This window comes from Alosa sapidissima, chromosome 3 (assembly GCF_018492685.1).
Source record: "Alosa sapidissima isolate fAloSap1 chromosome 3, fAloSap1.pri, whole genome shotgun sequence".
In the NCBI taxonomy this organism is placed as follows: Eukaryota; Metazoa; Chordata; class Actinopteri; order Clupeiformes; family Clupeidae; genus Alosa; species Alosa sapidissima.
In genome coordinates, this window is record NC_055959.1 from 38993819 (window position 1) to 39016570 (window position 22752).

At 41.4% G+C, this 22752-nt stretch overlaps 1 protein-coding gene across 1 annotated transcript; it reads right to left on the minus strand.

Annotated features, from left to right (window-relative positions):
* Window positions 1–1738: 1738 nt before the first annotated feature.
* LOC121705678 (integrin alpha-M-like) lies at window positions 1739–22642 on the minus strand. Its single transcript, XM_042086849.1, has 8 exons — window positions 22523–22642; window positions 20327–20377; window positions 18055–18173; window positions 17805–17947; window positions 17375–17525; window positions 16558–16708; window positions 14939–15076; window positions 1739–2369 (listed from the first exon to the last, which is right to left on the minus strand). The coding sequence occupies exons 3-8, from the start codon at window positions 18106–18108 to the stop codon at window positions 2335–2337; spliced, it is 672 nt and encodes a 223-aa protein (XP_041942783.1). The 5' UTR covers window positions 18109–18173; window positions 20327–20377; window positions 22523–22642; the 3' UTR covers window positions 1739–2334.
* Between the last annotated feature and the right edge of the window lie 110 nt (window positions 22643–22752).

Consider the following 22752-nt stretch of genomic DNA (forward strand, 5'->3'; position numbering starts at 1 on the left):
TAAAGACATTCCTATTCAACATATACTTAGTTGTTTAAGCGCTTATGTGTTATGGTTTATATAATGTTGTTTTATTTTAATTGGGCTGTTAATTAATTTGACATTATTGTTTATTATTGATATTCTCCTTAATGTAGTCTTAGCATGTCATTGTTTTTATATTATTGATTGAATTGACATTATTGTTTTATTATTGCCTTTCCCCTTTTTTACATTGCTTTTTATTAGGCTATTGCTTGAATTGATATTATTGTGTACTACAACTATTCTCCTTACTATATTTGACCAACATTTTAATCTGTTCCCTGTTCAATTTTAAATATTATGTTGTTTTGTATTTATGGGTCGCTTTGGACAAAGGCGTCTGCTAAATCCATAACCATAACCATAATTCTGGAGGGTACTGTACATCTACCAAAACATATTATGAATAAAACATGGATATTCCATTACTATGGGTTACCGACATTTCAAGAGCGTTAATGACGGGTTGGGATATTGCCATCCTTGTGTAACCCAGACTAAAAGGAGAGGCACGGATTCAGGAGGGGGTGGAGGGGGGCATTTTATAGCATTTTGATGCCTGTGGCAAAGGGAAAATTATAATAAAAGAGACGTTGAACTTTAAAGTCTGTAATGTTGGTTTGGCTCTTCATTGATTCACTCATCTGCCAAAATTGTCTTTAAGATCACAGAGTATGTAATTAATTAGAGTCATTCAATTGACAGACCTAAAAAGGTAAAAAAGAGGAAAGACTTACGGTTGCCACTCTCCTTGATAGTAAAGGGCTTAAAGCAAAGGTGGCGTCATGGTGGCTTGGTGTCATAATTGACAGTGATCTAAATTTAAAACAGCCATATGAAAGCACTAACTAAATTAGCTTTTTACCACCTCAAAAATATTGCCAAACTTAGAACAGTAGAAAAACGTATTCATGTATTCAGCTCCAGATTACCATTTCAGTCAAATAGTATTTCACACATCTCAATTTTCCAACAATGTTAATTTGTATATGGATGAGAGAAGCTCTGGATATGTAGCATTGTGGCATAAAGCTTAGTTAGCTTGGCAGAAATCTACAGTGTTCTTGTTCTATGTAGTTTCGTGTTGCAGCCACAGGGACGCAGCAACAGCAGGAAAATTGAAAGATTTTATCTTATTTTATTCTCTCATGCAAAACATTTTAGTCATTTTTTCGTCAACAATAATGCATCTTAAGATAGTCTTAGTCAGTGTTTGAGGACATTAGTGCAGTCTCGTCATCGTCTCGTCTTAGTCATGAAAAAAAGGTCGTTGACGAACATATTTCCCCTCATCTCATTTGACGAAATTAACACTACAAAAAAGTTCTAACGCTGCTGTAAGGGGCGGCAAAGGTTTAAACGTGTATTGAAAAGTAGGACAGACTGGTATAGCAATGGTAATATTACGAGAAACCACGATTAATCTGACTCCATAAAATGAAGAACTTGACCTCGAATAATTACGTAAGTAGTTAATAAGTAAGTAAATAAGTAGGAGGACGCAGTGCGTCGAAACGTCAGTCGACTGTGCACCACAATAAAAAAGTTAAAATGTTAAAAAGTGCCAGTCTCTGACCCTTTGGTCCTGGACTTTGAGCACCAAAAAGGCTTGACACCAGTCTTACAAGTAAATAAATAGTTTATCAACTATAGCAGAGTAGTGGCATGGCATATGAGAAGAGATATATAAATGGTAGGTGAATTCATTTATTTACCAGTAAATCATAAAAGGTAAATGTGACCAATATCACTTAAATTGAATGTAAAATAAAACTCAGGTAAATATATAACAAAAGAACAAAGTAAGCTTAACCAAATAACATACTTAAACTTGACAAGTTAACAAGTTAGAATGTCAAATACACCAGATAAAACAATTCATCAAACATAAAGTAAAATACAGACCAAACCCAAAAGCAAGGAGAGCAAGGGTGTGAGAGCGAGAGAGAGGGCGAGAGAGAGCCAGAAGTAGTAAGACAGCAGCTTCCGCTGCCACTGTCTGGTTCGGACGCAACGCTGTCGGACACGGGCCGGTTCAGGCATAAATCGCGCTCTAATTGGAAGATTCAGCCAGATCTGCACAGTGCTGCAAGATTGAACTGATTTGACGATACCAGACCAGGAAGCCATGGAATTTTTATTTGGAGTAAAAGTCTAGTGGAGTTACATGCCCACCAAGGTTCATGTGAGCCAGGAATCCATATGGTATGTGCATCCATAGGTACACACACACACACACACACACACACACACTGTTCTGGTCTCTTACAAATGATGTCGTTTTGTATCTTAAGTCATCTTGATGATGACTTAAGTGTCTGATGCTGTTTGTTCCTGATCTGTTTCTGAAATACAAAGAGTGGCACAAACATGTTACACATTTATCAAGGCTGACTGTTTAACGTCATAAACATTTTACACATTTATGAAAGCTGATTGTTTAATGTCATAAACCAAGCCAAAATCTTGAAAAATTATTTGTGTAATTGAATTTGCAAACATAGTTTGCTTAGATCAGAACAGCAATTATTAATTAATGAACTCAACTCAAGACACCTACAACTCACATACAACTCACCTTGGTGTGTGTGCTCTTCAAGACTGCTTTGACACAACAGACTGGGAAATGTTTAAGCAGGCAGCCACTTACAACAACCGGACAGACATAGAGGAGTATACAGACACTGTAACCTCTTACATCACCAAGTGCATCGATGATGTGACCCACACAAAAGACATCATCACTCGGGCTAACTGGAAGCCATGGCTGACAGGGGATGTCCTCAGGCTGCTGAGGGCCAGAGACAAAGCCTACAGAGCTGGGGATGAAGCTGGCATGAAAACAGCGAGAGCCAACCTGTCCCGTGGCATCAAGGAAGCAAAAAAGGAATACACTCACAAGATAACCACCCACTTCAAAGACAGCAGGAACGCACAAAGCCTATGGCAGGGCATTCAGGCCCTCACGGACTACAAGCCCGCGCCACAGAGCTGTGAGAGCAACATCCCTCTGCTCAACAACCTGAACCGCTTCTTTGCTCGCTTTGAAGCACAAAACAGCACCTGCCCACAGAAGACCCATCCCCCTCTACATGAGCAGCCCCTGTGCCTCTCTGCCGACAGCGTGAAGAGGACACTTGCTGCTATCAACACCCGTAAGGCAACAGGTCCAGACAACATCCCAGGTCGTGCGCTGAAGGACTGTGCAGGGGAGCTTAAGGATGTCTTCACAGACATCTTTAACACTTCCCTGAAGCAAGCCATCGTCCCATCATGTTTCAAAGCTGCCACCATCATACCTGTGCCGAAGAAAACTGCTCCATCCTGCTTCAATGACTACCGCCCTGTGGCACTGACACCCATCATCATGAAGTGCTTTGAGCGGCTTGTCATGTCACATATCAAAGCCATTCTCCCCCCCACCCTGGACCCCTTCCAGTTTGCATACCGAGCCAAGCGGTCTACAGAGGATGCAATCTGCTCTGCCCTCCACCCAGCCCTCACCCACCTGGAAAAAAGAGACTCATATGTGAGATTGCTGTTTATAGACTTCAGTTCTGCATTCAACACCATAATACCACAACAACTCATCTGCAAACTTGACAAACTGGGACTCAGTACCTACCTCAGCAACTGGCTACTGGACTTCCTCTGTCAGAGGCCCCAAGTAGTACGTGTTGGCAACAATACCTCAAGCAGCATCACACTGAGCACAGGGGCCCCCCAAGGCTGCGTGCTCAGTCCGCTGCTCTTCACCCTGCTGACACATGACTGCACTGCAACCTACAGCAACAATCACATAGTGAAATTTGCTGACGACACAACTCTGGTGGGTCTCATCACCAAGGGCGACGAGACTCAATACAGGTTGGAGGTCGACCATCTGACCACGTGGTGCAGGGACAACAACCTCCTGCTGAACGTCAGCAAGACCAAAGAGATTGTTGTTGACTTCCGGAGAGGTCACACCCAACACCTGCCACTGACCATCGACGGTGCTGTGGTGGAGAGAGCGAGCAGCACCAAATTCCTGGGGGTGCACATCAGTGAAGACCTCTCCTGGACCACCAACACTGCATCACTGGCGAAGAGAGCTCAGCGCCGCCTGTACTTCCTGCGGAAACTCAGGCGAGCAATCATGACCACATTCTACCGAGGCACCATCGAGAGCATCCTCTCCAGCTGTATCGCTGTGTGGGGCGGAAGCTGCACTGAATACAACAGGAAAGCCCTGCAGCGCATAGTGAACACAGCTGGAAGGATTATTGGTGCTTCACTCCCCTCCCTGAAGGACATTTACACCACCCACCTCACCCGCAAGGCGACCAAAATTGTGAGTGATGCAAGTCACCCCGCTCACAATCTGTTTGATCTACTGCCCTCTGGGAAGAGGTACAGAAGCCTGCGCTCCCGCACTACCAGACTCACCAACAGCTTCATACACCAAGCCGTAAGGATGCTGAACTCTCTCCCTCCTCTCCCCCCTCCACCCTCAGCTACATAACATCCTGGACATTGGACCCAAAAATGGCCGCCTGCACTACTCCACTTGCACACTTGCACACTTGTACACTTTACAACTGGTGTTGTTGTCCTGAAAACACAACACTTCTGCTGCTCTTACATAACTTGCACCACTATGCCACTTTCTTCTTACTTAGGTCAAACAGAACTACCCAAGCCTTTTATTGGCCTGAATTTGCACTAGTATTTTTATTGACTGTCTATGCACAATTTCAACCACATTTTGCTGCTCTTATTTTTTCATTATTATATGTGCCCTCTTATTTACTTATTTACTCACTTTTTTGTTTACTTGAATGTTATGTTTGTCTGTGGACCTAAATTGGTAAAATATGTCTTGTCTTCACCGTGGGATAGTGAGAAACGTAATTTCAATCTCTTTGTATGTCTGGAACATGTGAAGAAATTGACAATAAAGCTGACTTTGACTTTGACTTTGACTTTAATGGTTGCACCATGCACATGTTCACCGATTATGTGGCCCTCAGTAACCTATAAATTCAATGATGTGGCCCTAGATGAAAATGAGTTTGACACCCCTATTTTAAACAATGCGCCCAGGGGTGTGGCAATTAACAACTTAGGGAGTGGCCTGGCGCATTGTATAAAAAACGCTATTGTACACCTGGTCAAAAGTCTATGGCGAGTTGTTTATATGTTATTATGACCGCCGCGCAGCGAAGCGGCGGTTTAGTCAGATTTTTTTTTTTTTCTTTTTCACTTGTCCAAATTTCCGTCAAGGATTCCCAGGACACTGTAAGACCGGGGTACACGAAACTTGGTGGGCATGTAACCCCACATGGATAGCATGGAACCTCCTGTTTTCGTTTTGGTCTGTAGCCCCCCCGCTGGACTGGACCCCCCGAAAGGAGGGTAGGGCAGACACAGTTTTCTGTGAATATCTCGAGAACTGTAGGGTTTAGGAGGACCATTTTTTTTTTTGTATGTTGATTTCAAAGGGCCATGTCAACCCATTCCATAACCACTCATTTCATGTATAGCGCCACCTAGTTAAACACAGCTGAAGACGCACTGTCACGACATATAAACAACTCTTCTGCAGGATAAATGTTTTTTTATTCAGTCATTTGAGCAATATTAAAGTAAGTGTTGCTTTTTCCAGGCTATGTTTTCGATGGTAACCCATTGTCAGTCAATAGTGAAAGTAACTGCATATAACTGTCTAGTCGTTGACCGACACCATGGTGAAGTTAGTTTCACTTTGCCAATGAGAGTAATAGAGGAGTGCAAATGCGTGAAGACTATGCTAGGTTTAAGTAAAGCATGGTTTAGTGGAATGACTATTCCATACGGTCTTGCAAGCAGCCTCCTTCAAATGCGCCGTTGAATGTCAAAATACCGATGCATTTATTTGAAATCACGTGTTGCGCCATTAAAGGGAATGACAGATGTCATTCTCATTGGTTTAAATTATGTTATGCGCCCCAAAACACACCCATGACTGATTAAAAAACCTATGAACACCTTGTTGCGCCATGCGCTCAACGTTTAATACCGAAAACCCACCCAATGTGGACATCCTACTAAATTTGAATAAGCTTTTGACGAGTGACGATGCGCTTTTGACTGTCATGATAGGGCCCTTAATGTTGATTTTCACCAATATGTTTGTTCTGACTGAAAAATGACACTACCACATGCCAATAGAAAATATTAAAAAATAAGCATTTTTATCTTTTTTAACATTTGTATGAAAAATGGCGTGTCCACAATTATTCATACCTTTTTAAAATAATCACTGGAAACATCTTTATTTGCAATCAAATCTCTCAAAATGGTTCTTATAATACGTACCAAGCTGCTCCATGTCTCCACAAAGATTGTAGACCGCACCTTTTTAGCTGCAATCGGGGTTTTTAGGCAGGAGCGATTATTTGCCATCTCTCTGGCCTTGTACTCACTTTTTTGAGACTTTGATCTTCTCAAAGTAAATGGTAACACTAAAGCAAGGGGCAAATTGAGAATTTTGGAGGAGAAGTTCAGGCTGTCTGCCGAGAGACCTGCCCCAATAGGCGGCATTGGACCATTAAACCATACAATGATCCAAAACATACAGCTAAAAAAGGCAAGAAATGGTTAACCGAGAACAATACCAACATTTTAGAGTGGCCCAGCCATACTCCAGACCTCAATCCGTCAAAAAAGTGAGCACAAGGCCAGAGGGATGGCAAATAATCGCTCTTGTCTCAAAACCCAGATTGATGTTAAAAAGGCGCAGTCTAGAATCATTGTGGAGACATGGAGAGGCATGGTAGGTATTATAAGAACCATTTTGAGAGCTGTGAATGCAAATAAAGATGTTTCTACTTATCATTTAAAAAGGGTAAGCTTACTAATCATTTTGGACACGCCATTTTTCATAAAATCTTAAAAAAAGGTGAAAAATGCTTCTTTTTTTGATTCCATGTTTCTACCAAATTGTCTTACAACCTTTTGACATGAGGTAGTGTCGTTTTCAGTCAGAACAAACATATTGATAAAGAGAAAATCAACATTGAATGAATCAATATTTGCCAGGGGTATTAATAATTTAGTTCTTAACTGTATCTATTAGAGTTGTCTATAAGGTAGCCCATCTCTATACATCTATTAGAGTTGTTAATAAGGTAACCCATATCTTTTTCTCTCTCTCTCTCTCTCTCTCTCTCTATCTATGTCAATCAGGCAGTCCTCGGTGAAGTCAGGTAGTCCTTCATGTCTACATGTGTGCACTCTGACTCAGTCCATCTAGGGAGTAATTAAGTGCTGTAGAATCACAGACGCCTAACTGAGCAAGCGAGGGACAAAGCCTTTATTTTTTATACTTCCAGCCCTCTGCCTCCAACTCCCATTCTCTTTTCTTTATTCAAATACAGTACACATTTTTCTTTTCTCGGCTTTTGTCTTCTTTCCGACAATGTGGCCTCGTTGTCTGGCTCTTTCTTTGAATCCCTCTTCTCTTCAAAGAAATATTTTCAGGTTGTCTACAGCCCTGTCATGATAATAAGGTTACTTAACCCATTCGCACTGGATGCTGCATGACACAACACTGACCCTCCCGCTGGATGCTGCGTAGCGCAACATTGACCCTCCCACTGGATGCTGCGTAGCGCAGCATGCTTTTTATTTCATGTTTCTAGGTGCTACAGAGGCTTAGATATTACATTTTGGTAGACGTTGACAATTTTTAGTATGTTTTCAGAAAACCCTCAGGAAATAAGGTTATTTAGTCTAGAATGCCATAGGATTCTATAGGCGTTTTTAGCAGGCATTTTAGGAGTAAATGGGTTAATCGACTTATTGTGCTATATATGAAAATGACCTACTTTTGCAGACTTTAATATCTCTCGACCGCTATGTTTACATTTGCTTCATAGGTTTTCAACATAATTCAACATATTTGAACATATGAAAATAACATATGAAAATAACATATATTTTTCAAAGATCGAGGCAGTGTCCTAAAATATAGCAAAACTAACCTAAAGGCCTAAGTGCAGCCATACGGTTGTGCTTATCAGTGTCCAAAGTATACTCCTTTTGCTGCTGTGATACGTCACAAGAACTTGCATCATCCAATCACAGTGTTTGAAATAGTATCTCTGTGCCGTACAAATCTATGGAACACACTGTTATTTTGTATCTAGGTCTAAATACTTTTTCCACCCCTTCATAACCGTTTTATTTCTCCATTTAAATAGCAAAGTGCTACCTAGTTCAAAATGCTGCTGGTAATCTAATTAACATAAAATAACTTGTTTTATCATCTGGTCTCCTCTATTCTCAATTCCAGGGAACAAATGCTCAACTGAATATGTATGCGTGCCTTTGCATGAAAATGTCTTCTAAAAGAATAATTAGCGCATATTGTCTTGTCCTGATCAGAGCCAGTGGTTGAAAACGTACAGGCCAGTATGAACAGTCAAAGCGTTTTCATAATTCATAGCCAATGTATTTTCAGTATCTAACAGGAGCAACGAAGCATGGCAACTCAATTAACTGAAGTTCATCTGGAACATCACCATCACATCCAGTTTTCTGAGTTGGGAACAGCTCTCCCTTCCTCCCTCACATCCTCTCCCTCCTGTCTCTTATGTGCCGTTGTGGTGTGTGGAGGCAAGTGGGTCTGAGCTCCGCAGCTGTTGCCAGAGACGGCTGCCAGTGCAGGGGAAGCAGCCACAGCAGACAGCGCACCAGCTGCTAATAGAAAAGCTTTTAGCAGGAAGCTCACATGAAACCCACTGCGCACCAGAGCAGCAGTTCTGCTCAAGCCATCAACGCGACCTAAAGGTTTATTTATTTATTAATCTATTTATTTGTTTGCTTATAGCACCAAGCAATTTCCATCATCAACCTAAAGGTTTACCAACATTATCAAGTGAAAATCAGTATTATAAAGTGAAACTGCATAAGGTATAAGGACGCATTAACAACAGTCCCTGGAAGAGCTAGGCTATATCGGGATCAATTTATAGCTGTATACATAGCAGGACATCTGGGTAATGTAGTTCGCCATGTTAGGTGTGAATCTGCATCTTGTTGATGAGAAGCACAGCCAAACATGGGTCTATTATTAACCAATTCTGTATGTGGAGGTGTGTGGAGGTGTTCACACTGGTTGATGAAAGCATGTGGTGAGATGAACCACTGATATTGTATTTTTTGTTGTCGTTGCGAAGCCAACCTGGAGCTAACTGAGTTGCGATAGCTCACTCTCTCAACTGAACAACAACAAAGAGGAATTTTAGCCTGAGCATACGATGACACTGACAATATCACTTGGATCATCAATATCACCAAGGTACTTTACTTCCTTACATGTCATGAATGGGGTATTCATAGATACATGTATATGCATACGGGGGTATTGCATGTAAAACTGAGAGAAATGTAGTTCCCTGTCCTCTTTGCTTCTGACTATCATGACATTACCCTTTTTCACATTAATGTCAATAGGTACAGGAATTATGAAAAGAAAGAAAAATCAATGTTCCATCCATTTATGCTTCTCTAAACTAACATCCATCCATTTGCGTAGACTGTTGAATAACTGAAGGGCAAACTGACCTACACACATGCAAAATGCAGTTCTTTCTCACACACACACACACACACACACACACACACACACACACACACACATTTTCTTGTAACACACTGACCACAATATCAAAAATGTCCTTAACCATGCCACAGTTGTCCACAAATGTACACAACCATGCCATGCCACACACTTTCAGAACCAAGACTCACCACGGAACCGCCACAGAATAATCACGTTGTGACGTTGTAAATAACAACATACCTGACGTTGTTATGCAACTCCATCTTACCCCTGCTTTAAGAAAAACGTATAGGATGATTCATTCCAAATGAATTGAAAACATGAATTGACACATTTTTTATTTTTTATTTTTTAATAATGTGTTATATCACTGTGCTTTCGAGAGGGGAACAGGTACTTAACCGCCTGCCCCCACACACACTCCCTATTCATCACTGGGATAGTAATTTCCCAACTACTCTCATTCATACAGGTATATCACATAGCTGGTATATCACATAGCACGTTGTCATGCGCACACACACAGATGCACGCACACACATGATTACGTGCGCACACACACACACACACATGCATGAATACCGTCACACACACACAAACACACACATATGAAGGCACACACACACAGGTGATATGACATACACACAATGCTGATATTATATAATTGGTGTGTATGTGTGTGCTGTGCGCTATCAAGGAAGATTATGTCACAGGTGCGTTCGTGTGTGTGATGTGTTAGTATGGTGGCATTAGTGACTGTCACTGTGTGTGATTTGCGTAAGCATGAGGATAAGGAGGGTGGGCATGAGAGTGGGCATGAGGATAAGGAGGGTGGGCATGAGGATAAGGAGGGTGGGCATGAGGATAAGGAGGGTGGGCATGAGAGTGGGCATGAGGATAAGGAGGGTGGGCATGAGGATAAGGAGGGTGGGCATGAGAGTGGGCATGAGGATAAGGAGGGTGGGCATGAGAGTGGGCATGAGGATAAGGAGGGTGGGCATGAGGATAAGGAGGGTGGGCATGAGAGTGGGCATGAGGATAAGGAGGGTGGGCATGAGAGTGGGCATGAGAGTGGGCATGAGGATAAGGAGGGTGGGCATGAGGATAAGGAGGGTGGGCATGAGAGTGGGCATGAGGATAAGGAGGGTGGGCATGAGGATAAGGAGGGTGGGCATGAGAGTGGGCATGAGGATAAGGAGGGTGGGCATGAGGATAAGCACAAGTCTCTCCTTGTGTTAATGAATGTGACAGTTAAAATTCGATGGGTTCTGATTGGCTATTAGCTTTTTATCATTCTGAAAATCGCTCTGAAATGTCGTTATTGTTATAGTTTATGTGTGAACGTCGTCATTCATATTAATGATAACAATATTTATTTATAGTTATCGTTATCGTTCTTGGTGTGAATGGGCCTTTAGGGTGAACTAAAGTAGATTGCCTTTGCATCCGACATCAGTGCCTTTTGTCCATATAGTGTGTGTGTGTGTGCGTGCGTGCGTGTGTGTCCGTGCCTGCAGTGTCCGCATGTGTTTGATGTATCTCTAAGATCAGCAGGTGATATGTGATTCAGCTGGAACTTGGAGAGCACATTTCCTGTTCTCTGAACACACATAAGCATGCATACACCCCAAGGGTTAAATAAGTCTGTCTGTGTGTATGTCTGTGTGTGTGTGTGTGTGTGTCTGTGTGTTTGTATATGGCCACAGTTGAGTTCAGCAGGAAGTAATGGATTAACTGAGGCCCACGCCAAAACCTCTAGCGTTGAGAGGAAGTCACATAACAACACTTGATTGGGTCCACCGCCAGCAATAACAAAATATAGAGCAGGGACTACCGCGGAAAGTAGCTGTAGTCTATCTACTTGGCAAGTGTGTGTGTGTGTGTGTGTGTGTCTGAATACTGTCTAGCAGAATCTGGGTCAATCACAAACAGACACACATCACCTCAGACCCACATATGCACACACACATAGAGACTTCTTTAAAGGCAGTCTAATCGATGTTGGGTAATGTCACTTCTGTTGACGTTCAAACAACACATGCTTTGCACAAAGAATATCAGCTTTGGCCTTCAAACAGACGCTTTAGAGTTCATTCTTTCAATTGCAACAGACTTAAAAACTCTTTTATACACCAATCTATTCTACTGCTAAAAGAACTACATTACTGTAAATCCAGTGCAATATTCATTCAGGGTTACAAGTCTCCATGAACTTGTTGTATGTTCATGTAATTTTCTGTTGTTATTCATGCATGCTTTGCTTCCTTTCTTGTATGCTTATATCATTTGTGGTAATGTTTCATGTATGTCCTTTGGTGTTATTCATCTTATGTATCTGTATGCATGTCTATGTCCTCATTCTTAAATGAGCTGCCCAGGGATGCAAAAAGAATTTCAGCCCTGACTGACAATACAGTTGAATTGTATCGTATTGTATTGTATTGATACATATTGTATCATATCGTATCATATCAGATCGTATCGTATCAGATCCTATCATATCGTACTCCCTCCCCCTGCCTCCCGTGCAATTGAAACTCCCCTAAGCGCACATCTCGTCGGTGTCGGATAGGCTTGAACAGTTTGTAGAGATGCACAGCAATTTTCCGGGCCGATTCCGATTTCCAATTTTTCATAGAGTTTGACCTACTGATACTGATTTTAGCCGATTCCGATTTCATTTCTTCTAACCACTTTACGGCACACACAAAGATTTGTTTTCTTTCTTTTCCTTAACAGAACATTTGGTTATACTTTACTTGACAGTATCGACATAAGAGTGACATGACACTGTCATGAACGTGTCATAAACAAGTCATAAATTTTTATGACATAACGCTTCTGTTATTAAGTATCATTCGGTTTTTGTCATAACAAGTTAGGATTAGGGTTAGGTTTAGGGTTCATGTGTCATGACAGTGTCATGTCACTCTTATGTCAATACTGTCAAGTAAAGTGTTATTGAACATTTTAGCATAGAAATGTAATCAACTTTTCAATAATGGAGAGGGTGGGTACTTTAAAATAAATGTTCAAAAAATGAAGAAGTCGAAGAAAATCTTTTTGGGATCATAGAAGAGATAATTGTCTTGCAATGTTCATTTTGACATCATGATTTTAGTGAGCAATACTGACAGGCGTGACCTGAGCTAGCGGGATAGTTAGCAAAGAGCTAGCCTGGCCTTGCCTTCCTACGTACTTCCGCTCGATTTGCATCTCCCTCCACGACTCCGTCTGGGATTCCGGCCATTGGCCTCGCTCGCAACGGAGAGTTCGACTCCGAGCCAATCAGCGAGCAGGAGGCGGGAGTTGTCAGAGACGACGTCGAGATTCTGCGCTGTGTTTGAATTGTAGTCCTCAAGGAGTTGGCAATGGCATAAGTTAATGAAGCAATTCAGTCCGTGCTGGCTACGCTTCCAAATATTCAGGAATTGAAGTCTGAACAAAAGGAGTGTTTAACACATTTTATTTCGGGCAAAGATGTTGTGTCCCTACTCCCTACGGGATTTGGGAAACGTTTGATTTGTATCGCGCAGTAGCCTCGATATTAAATTACAGCATGTGCGGCAGATGCCGTTATGAACAAAGCGGCGAGTTTTCAATGATCACATCTAGCTTTGACAATTGTGATGATATTGTAGCGCCGAGGCTATTTGCCCCCGTGTTGGGCTTTCCCCTGTGTTCCCCTGTGTCTTCTGTTTTCCCGGCGTTTGTGTGTGTGTGTGTGTGTGTGTGTGTGTGTGTGTGCGTGCGTGTGTGCGAGTGTTTGCGTCTCCCTCTCCCTCCTGTGTCATAGAATGTGTCAATGAGTTCTGATGTGTTTTGATTGAGGGGAGGTGTCCGGGAGGGAATATTTAGGGGTTCAGATAGGTTAGCGATTGATAAGGGGAGGGAATAGAATAGGGGGTTCTAAGACGTCTAGTAAGTTTAGTAGAAGTGGATTACGTGCAAGTGAGTTGTGTTGTGTTGTGTTAGCCGATGAGTGTGAATGACGAGTGATTGAGACCGTGATTTATCAGCGATCCGTTTGTTGTTTTGTAGTGGACACCTCCTGTTGCCCGTGCACTAGCCTGTACATCTATAGGAAATAAACTACCAGAGTTTTGGAATATCAGCCTCCCCGTCTCCTAACTTCTCATCGGCGTTACAATATGTTATCTTCAACCTTACTGTTGAATAGTAATCTGCTATTTGCTATTCTTCCACTAACTCTTACATTTGTATCGCAAAGCTGGCATGGTCATTTACATCCATCTTGTTCGCTCTGGTGGGGAATGGTTGTTGTAGCACACGCAATTTCTGAGAGTTGCAGTGTAGCTTACTTCACGATCGAGCTGGCGCATAACATATGTCACGGCCAAACGTTAGCGATTGGGTGAAATCAGATCCAATCGTTTCAAACTTCTACAGAGTCCACGCATCCAGCTTGCAAACGTTCGTCAATAGCCGAGATCCCAGACCCTTGCAGAAGCGCAGCATACCAAGGGGATGGCAAATGGCCAGGCTAGCAAGGAGCTCTCTCCAGATGTAAAAGTTTGTCATGGTTGCGTAGCCTATTTGTGTAAGCGCAAAGTGGTTCTCTGTGTGTGTGTGTGTGTGTGTGTGTGTGTGTGTGTGTTTGTGTGTCCGTGTGTGTGTCTGCGTGAGGCTATGTTCAATTCAACTCGGTAGTTGATCCATCTGGTCAATAGCACCGCATTCATGCCACTTCATGATTAGATTAACATCATCAGACAGGCTGTAAAAGTGTATGCAGGAATTTCTCGCATTATGATGGCTAGAGTTGCAGGACTTGAACAATCCGCAATCCCGCAGTGAAATGTAGGCCCTGGACAGAGAAGAAAAGAACTTTAATCTTGCATATCCCTCCGCTACTCCCTATGGAAAGTGTTCAGATCTGCACTCTTAGAATAGTTTGGCGACGCTTATCAGCGATTTAGTCGTGGCCAGCATATTTGTAAATATCGGCCACTAATATGGGCCGTTTCCCAGATGGTCGATGGCAGCAAAAAAGGCCCATATCAGCCGATACCGATAGCCTGCCGATATATTGGTGCATCACTACTTCTCAGCCCTATGTATGAAAACAGCGCATGTCTGTTTTGCGGTGAAAAACTTCCGTCTGTTAAAAACAGGTGCAATCCAAATTCCGGTTAAATGCACCAATTATAGAAACTTTCAGAGACAGCTGAATCAGTATTAAGAGCATCAGTTTTCTTCATTGCAGGCTACTATGTCAAAAGCAAATGTTTGCCTTTCTAATATCGTATGTTTCATCTTTTTCTCTCTCTCTCTCTCACTTTGACTTTGACTTTGTTTGTTTATCTGTTTTACCTGCACGTCTTCTGCGCCACACGACTATAGCTACTGTGGCTCCAATCACACACAGCAAAAGCAGTGCAACACCAAGCCCTGCCACAAGGGGCACTGCTGCTGATGCAGTATCCATACCTGGATGAAGATCTGTGAATAATATAAAATGGAATATGTATATATAAATATATATTGTAACATTGGTGTCTTCCGGACTGAGTGCCATCCTCTCAGAATGCAATATGTGTGAATGCTAGATTGTGTATTGTCGGTTTTTGTGAGTAATTGCGCTTACCTTGTCGTGTATGTGTTAACTTTTGTGTAGTCTTTCTTTGGGTTGTCACTCATGTGTTTACCCCGTGTGTTGTATGTGACTACCCTGTTTGTGTAGTGTGCTTGTTTTAGTGACTTCCCTTGTCAGCAAGATGGAAGTGATGGATCTGTCTGCAGGGGGAGAGAGGTGGCGGAAGAGTCAGCAACAGCCCTTGTCAGGGCTTTTAAAGAGCAAGACGTTCCCCTGCAGTCATTGTTGGAGAGCTGCGGTGGGAAGGACCTGGCCAAGAGCGAGAAAGGAGCATCAGGCGAAGAAGGACCCCTGCCAGCTTTGGAGCACTTCGAGAGGCCGCAGAGGTAAATGTGCCAGCTTTGGAGCACTTCGAGAGGCCGCAGAGGTAAATGTGCCAGCTTTGGAGCACTTCGAGAGGCCGCAGAGGTAAATGTGCCAGCTTTGGAGCAGTTCGAGAGGCCGCAGAGGTAAATGTGCCAGCTTTGGAGCACTTCGAGAGGCCGCAGAGGGAGGAAAAGCCGCCCCCTTATTGGGAGAAGATCCCAGGACCCTGACCCCGCCCCCTTATTGGGAGAAGATCCCAGGACCCTGACCCCGCCACCGGAGGATGCCGAGCACCTGCCCCCACCGAGGGTCGATGGCAGGATGGTGCCGTGGTCAGCAGTCCTAGCCGGAGAGGCAGGGAAGAGAGCCTGCGGCGGTCGAGGGGGGAGGGGTCCTCTAAAGAACTGCGTGTGAGAGGCACTGTTGTGTGTGGGCGCCTGTTCTAGTTGGCCTGTTGGCCAGCGCCAGAGCAAGAACAAAAAAAGTTTGCTGTGTGGAGTTTGATAGCGCAAGCTAGAACAGGGGGTCGAGCAGAGGCGGAGTGGGGCACTAAAATCCACCAGGAAAATTCTGACGGCACCGGCCCGGCCCGAGCCACATAAGAAGCAATAATAGATTGAGAAGGGAAAAGGTATATTTTTAGATCGTACAGTAGGTTGAACTTAAAGTAGGAAATGGTCTGAGACAACAGGACCTGACAAATTGTCTTCCTCTTGTTTCAGCCCAAGTCAAGGTCTCATATGCTGAGGGTTAGATCTCAATAAGAGTTGGTTTATTATTTGTAAGACAAAGAAAAAAAACTTTCAAGACAAGAATTGAATTTGGGCAGCTCTAGGTAGGGCTTAAATTATTATGCTGTATGGTATCCACCAGTTAAGGAGGTTTCATTCCATGTGTTTCATAACATTAGTGTTTGCAACGTACAGTAAGTGACAACTGTTAAGCCTCTTTTCAGACAAAAACACCACAATTCATTGTTTGGTAAGTATAGTTAGTACCATTTATCTAAATCTGCATGCACCTTGTATGTTCAAGAGTTTATTTTCCAGTGCCTTGCTGATGTTGTTGAGTGCATCAAAGTTGTCCACTTCAAACACATGGTCTGATTCTGGTTTGGATGCAATGGCATTGAGCTGGTTTCGTGCCATCTGGCTGGTCCATGCAGTGCCAACCTGTCACAAGAGAAAGATTCATGCATTCATTCGAAAAGAGATCATGCCATTTCAGCGTTTACAAATTATAAAAACGGATATGGGAAAAAAAATGTAATCCTATATTTAATTTTGAGACTCGATCTGTACTAAATGCAAATTTAAATGCACAACTTTTCAATTTCGCCCCCATTTCTTAGGAATTTAAGATATAATTTTACGTAAGTGTAACATAATTTAACTTCACTAATTTATCACACTGAAAGACCATTCTAGAATGCCGTTGACACCAGAAACAATAACTAAGATAACTGTACAGTAGTTTTATCACACCACAACGCCACTGATATAAAGTTGAGGGAGTGTGCAACTGGCAGGCTGACTGCAATGATGTGCACTAGAGTGGTTGTACATTGAGAGAGCTCACTAGTAACATATTGCCATATTTGTATACAAATAAACTGTGTGCATGAAAGCCTTAGATATTTTACTCCAACTCCCATGAGCCTATAGTTTTGGATAAAAATGTTGCTTAAAGTCAAATTGTTGTGCATGGCACTAACAAAGATCAGTGGATCAACAGAGAGCACACATACTGATGGAAGCAGGTGTCTGTGCTGTGCTTTTGCATACTGTGGATAAACAATACAAAAAGTGAATATGAACATATAAGGTAGCATCTCATACCACAATAGCGTATCTAGTAATCTTTTGCCCATCAGCCTCTGCTGTGACACTGGGATATTCTGAAGTATTATGGATTTCCCCATCTATGATGGTAATGAGGATCCTTTTGGCACCAGGTCTTGCTCCAGCAAAAGAATTAAATATATATTTCCTGTGTAAATAAGTATAGATTCATGATGTACACTTCAAATGATCATAATAGGCCTACTAACTATTATAAGTTCTTCATCAACAAACAAATCAATAATTAGTGCCTATGTCAAATTTATCAACTTCCAATACACTTTTTTTTTTACAGTTTTGATGAAAAACATTCTGTAAATTTGAAAAAGTAGAAAGCAGAAAAAAGTTTCAAAGTAAAGGTTTGTGGCAAATGTCTAGTGCAGCAGTTAACAGATTACGGTATCAGAAGTCCTTATTTCAGACTTACACAACTTTCCCAACACCGTATCCAGGGTTTGTGCCTCCTTGCCTCTGGATCATACTGTCCACCTGCTTTTCAAATCCTGTTCTATTGAACTGATTGAAGTTCACATGTATGGTCATCTGGTCAGAGTACTGTGCAAAGGCAAACTGTGGGGAAATAAATACTGCTTAATACATGTACATCTACACAGCTTATTCATAGTTTATTTAAAGCTACTGGACCAATAATATTGAATCAGGCACGAGTGACTTACTAAGGTGTCATATGGCAGGAGACTCCGGGTCACATTCTTTACAAATTCCTTCATGAGAATGAACTGGTCTGCCTTCACACTCGTAGATCCATCCAGAAGGAAGACAATATCTGCAGGCACTGAAGAGAAAATATTACAAATGAATTTGGTATGAGTAAATAGTTCTTATAGTTTGTTATTTGACCAAGAAACATTTACTTACAAGTTCCAATTATGGTGTGTATTTTTTTTTGTGAATGTTTAACAGACTTTTCACTATAGCTGTGCTCTAAAGTCTACAACCTCTGGCAACAATTATATAATCACAACTTTTGGAATATAAAACAATATACGGCCTTAATGTGCACACGCAAACCTTTCACGTGTAGAATTTTTTTAAAAGTTTAGTTTCATGAGCTCACGTAAAACTCTCATGTGCTCACACGAAACCTTTATGTGCAGAATTTTCTTTTTTTTAAAGTTTAATTTCATGTGCTCATGTGAAAGTTTCAGGTGCGCACATGAAAATATATTTTTTTTGCTCATGTCCCCTTAGGGGCTCTGTAGTTCTTGGATGTTCATTCAGCTGTTTTATTTTGTAGAAAAAAAAATAAGACAAACCATGCACGGGAGTGCCTCAAATATTTTTCTCTAACGGATGAGCATTCTGGATTTGTGAAACCTAGCTAAAAAAAAAAATACAAAAAATGTAGTCATTTAAGACAATTTTGCAGATCATGTAGAGCAGTGTTTCTCAAAGTGTGGTCCAGGGACCACTGGTGGTCCGCAAGCTATCCCAAGTGGTCTGCGAGCAGATGTGGTAAAATATAATATAAATGAGTCGTTTGCAATATTGAACCAACTTGTATGTAAATCCAAACAGTTCTGCAACATTGTCTATGTAAGATATGCCAGTTTAAATCATATGAATCCTCTGACACAATAAGCAAAGTGCAAAGACAATAAGCAAGGTGGTTCAGTGAGTAGGCCTATTGTGTAGGCTAATATACTGTTGAAGTAGGTCTGATCTTTTTTTTTTTTTTTAAGTTAGGTGGTCCTTGAGTTTCTTTTTTATTGGTTAAGTGGTCCTTCGTCTGAAAAAGTTTGAGAAACACTGATGTAGAGGGAAACAAACAAACAAACACATAATTAGTATTTTTTTGCACCTTCTCTGGCTTTTTTTCACAGCTTGATTCTCTGAGGCATAGACTTCACTAATGTAGCAATCTTGATCAGATTCCAACTTGAATGGCAGTTGATAGATCAGCTTTGTGGGATGGAGCCTTATCATGCCCCATTTCTTCAGTTTCCACATTACATTTGATTGGAATTGAGATCCAGACTGTTTGCTAGCCATGCCATGGATTTGATATGTCTTTCCTGAAGAATGTTTTAACATTCTTTGCTCTATGGCAAGATAAAGAATCATTCTGGAAAATGCCTACCTTATTACCAAACTAGAATGACAAGTGTCCAAATGTATACTTGTGCATTTACCCTAGAAATAATGACTGCCCTCTCCCTTTGTCCTTTACCTGACATGCAAGCCCATATCAGTGACTAAACTTTCTTGTTTTCTTTAGACGGCCATCTTTGTATTTTCCATTGGAACGGCACCAAACAAAAGTTCCAGCATAATTTCCTTGCCACAGAGCTTTGGGTGAAAAAGTGATATTCAGAAATGATTCACAATCATCCACAATTGCTTCTCTTTAGCCTACTGTAACCGATTATAAATGAAAAATATAAAGATGACCATCAGGGGTTGTATATGGGAGCAAATGGGGGATGGTTTTGCAAAAGGGTTGCCTCACGAGACAAGGTTTTAATCCGGTGCTTGAGTGGTGAAGGTCAAAAGTCAGAATATAAAATTAACCAAAGCTTATCTATGGACGAATAAATAAGAAATATGTCTCAGATATTGCACATAGATTTATCTCTAATTCATTATGCCAGCGAGATGCCATTGCCAGCCTGGTAATATTAGGTACAAAGGAGGTCATGCTAGTTTAAGAGTTTAACACTGCAATATTTTTACACAAATTGTAATCACCGTCTCTCAGACACTGACATGTCTAAGACTTGAGTATATTACGATGAGGATCTCCACATCGCATCTGCTTAGGTACTGTCCAATACCATTTTCATCAAGTACATTTCACACAAGTTAATGGTTTTGAAAAGAGTATCTAATATCAGCAAAACTTATTGTAGCTCTGCAGTTTTCATGGTGGTAAACATTGATTGAGAGAGGAATTCATGAATCTGATGGTGAATGTGAACCAACTCTTACCTTGGGTTGTTGTGAGCAGATTTGAAGAGGTGGGTAAACAAGTTTGGTTGCCTGTAAATACAGAGGTGAATAAAGGAATGTCTTGTACAGGTGTCTAAAACAAATTATTAAATGAGATTCTCTTTATATTTATTGGAATTCATGAAATCTTTGTGCTATGGTTTGGTAAGATTATTTCTTGCATTCTGAGGCCCAGCATTTGTCTAGCAGTGGACAGTATGGTCACTTTAGTGCTAGTGTCCAGTCATTACATTCTTTCCAGTTAGTGGCGTTGGCTTCAACTTCAGCTGAGCTGACAGACTGCTGCTCTACTGATATGTTTCTCTGCTAGTGAAAGAGAATTATTTTGAATAGAGTATCCCAATGTCAGTCAAATTTGCTGTAGTTAAGTAAATTCGTCTGCAAATTTCAACATACAGATATGATGGATGTATAAACTCTGTTACCTTGGTTTGGACAATTTCCAATCACCCCAGTTAGACAGATAAAGTTGTGAATATAGGGATGTCAGGTACACATTTCTAAACCTTAATATTTGTTAAAATATCAATCTACATCTATATCTGTGCATGATTTAGAGAATGGGACACAGATGAGCTCATCACATCTAAAGAGCAGAAACGAGCAAATGCATCTAACGAATGTAGTGAGCTGGCACTGTGCCAGCTGTGATGTATAAAAAGGCTTTCACACATCTCCCAGGAAGCAGCCACAGTACTCATCTAGTGCAGTAGCCGCACATGCCAGATGGAGGCTCTAGACCTTGTAGATTGAGCATTGAGTCAATAAGGCAATGTGATGGCCAATGAAATAATGTGACAAGCCAATTAGATAAGTGCACATCTTATTTCCTAGCACAGGTCATTAAAACACCAGTTCACATGCAAGTTAGTCTAATAAATGGGTTTAGGCCATTGACATAGATGCATCTTGACACACATGTTGCTTGTTCACTTGTGTTTGAGGTCGTTTCGTAATAGAAGATTTATAAAGGTAGGCTACTTTAATACAGTAACTATACATGTACTTCATTATCCACCACTTTGAGAGTGAACTTCAGGCAAAGAAAATGTCCTTGCTTTAAGCCTTGCAATAGCCTAACCTATGTATGGTGCTACCCACTGCATGACAGGCCTATAAATATTTGCCTAGTGTCTCTGGTATCTTATTTCACAAATTGTTTCAGTAATTTAGACATACTTGGAAAAGGCAGTTAGATAGTGTTGGATATTAATATTCTTTTTTTATTTTTTTATATCAACTAGTAGTTCTAGCCAATTATGCAGGGGAAATACCGATTCATAACATCTGACTAAATTCATCTTATAAGGGGTCTGGGGAACACTGTATGGGCAGGTGACTTTCCAAGCCTATGGAGTTTTGATATTATTCAAACAAAGGTTAATCGGAATGATAAATAGTTATTAATCGGTTATCTAAAATTGAAAATGACGTTTTCACTCCGGAACAGGTGAAATTGGTTTTGCTCCCGTTTTCAGTTACGTCCTTCCAAAAACTGTGTTCGTTTCCGGTTTTCATTTTCATTCTTTGAACCGTTTCTAATCCCTGCTAAAGATATTTGGCCTTTAATTGTAGTGAGGGTTGAAGTAAAAACTTCCAAAGTAGTAAATAATTGAATTAGATATCCATACCCAGTACTTAGTTACTGTCCACCAGTGTGTATGTTTGCATGTTTATTAGTGTGGTGGTAGATTAATAATTACATTCTTGTTATGTACATTTGAAATTGTTGTATTATAATAAATAAATAGAATGTAAGTAAAGACTGTATAGTGATTACACAGAGAAAGAAATTCACATATTAAGACCCACACCATCCAAAACGCCAGATACATCTCCGATTTGCCTCCCACCTCATGTAATGTAGTGTAGAGAACAAAACATATTCAATGAAATCTGTAGAATTTTAATAATGTCCATGGTCCCCCTCCTGAAACCTCATGCCACCCCTTCGCTACCCCAGGAAAAAAAATCTCTAGATCCGCCCCTGCTGATTGATTTAATAGTTGACCACTAAATGATTAATCAAGTTTATTGGATGCTTAGACAAAGGTTGGACCGGTCCCTAAACGGGTCAGTCTAACAATCCCATTTCTTACATTGTATATGCACTCTGCACATGCTACATATACAGATCAGCACAATGTGATATGGTGAACGTGTACACACTCTTACCTTGTACCACCTGTGTAGACGTAGAACAACCTGTAGAGGCGGGCACTGCAGAGGCTGTAGAGGCGGGCACTGCAGAGGCTGTAGAGGCGGGCACTGCAGAGGCGGGCACTGCAGAGGCTGTAGAGGCTGCAGAGGCGGGCACTGCAGAGGCTGTAGAGGCGGGCACTGCAGAGGCTGTAGAGGCGGGCACTGCAGAGGCTGTAGAGGCGGGCACTGCAGAGGCGGGCACT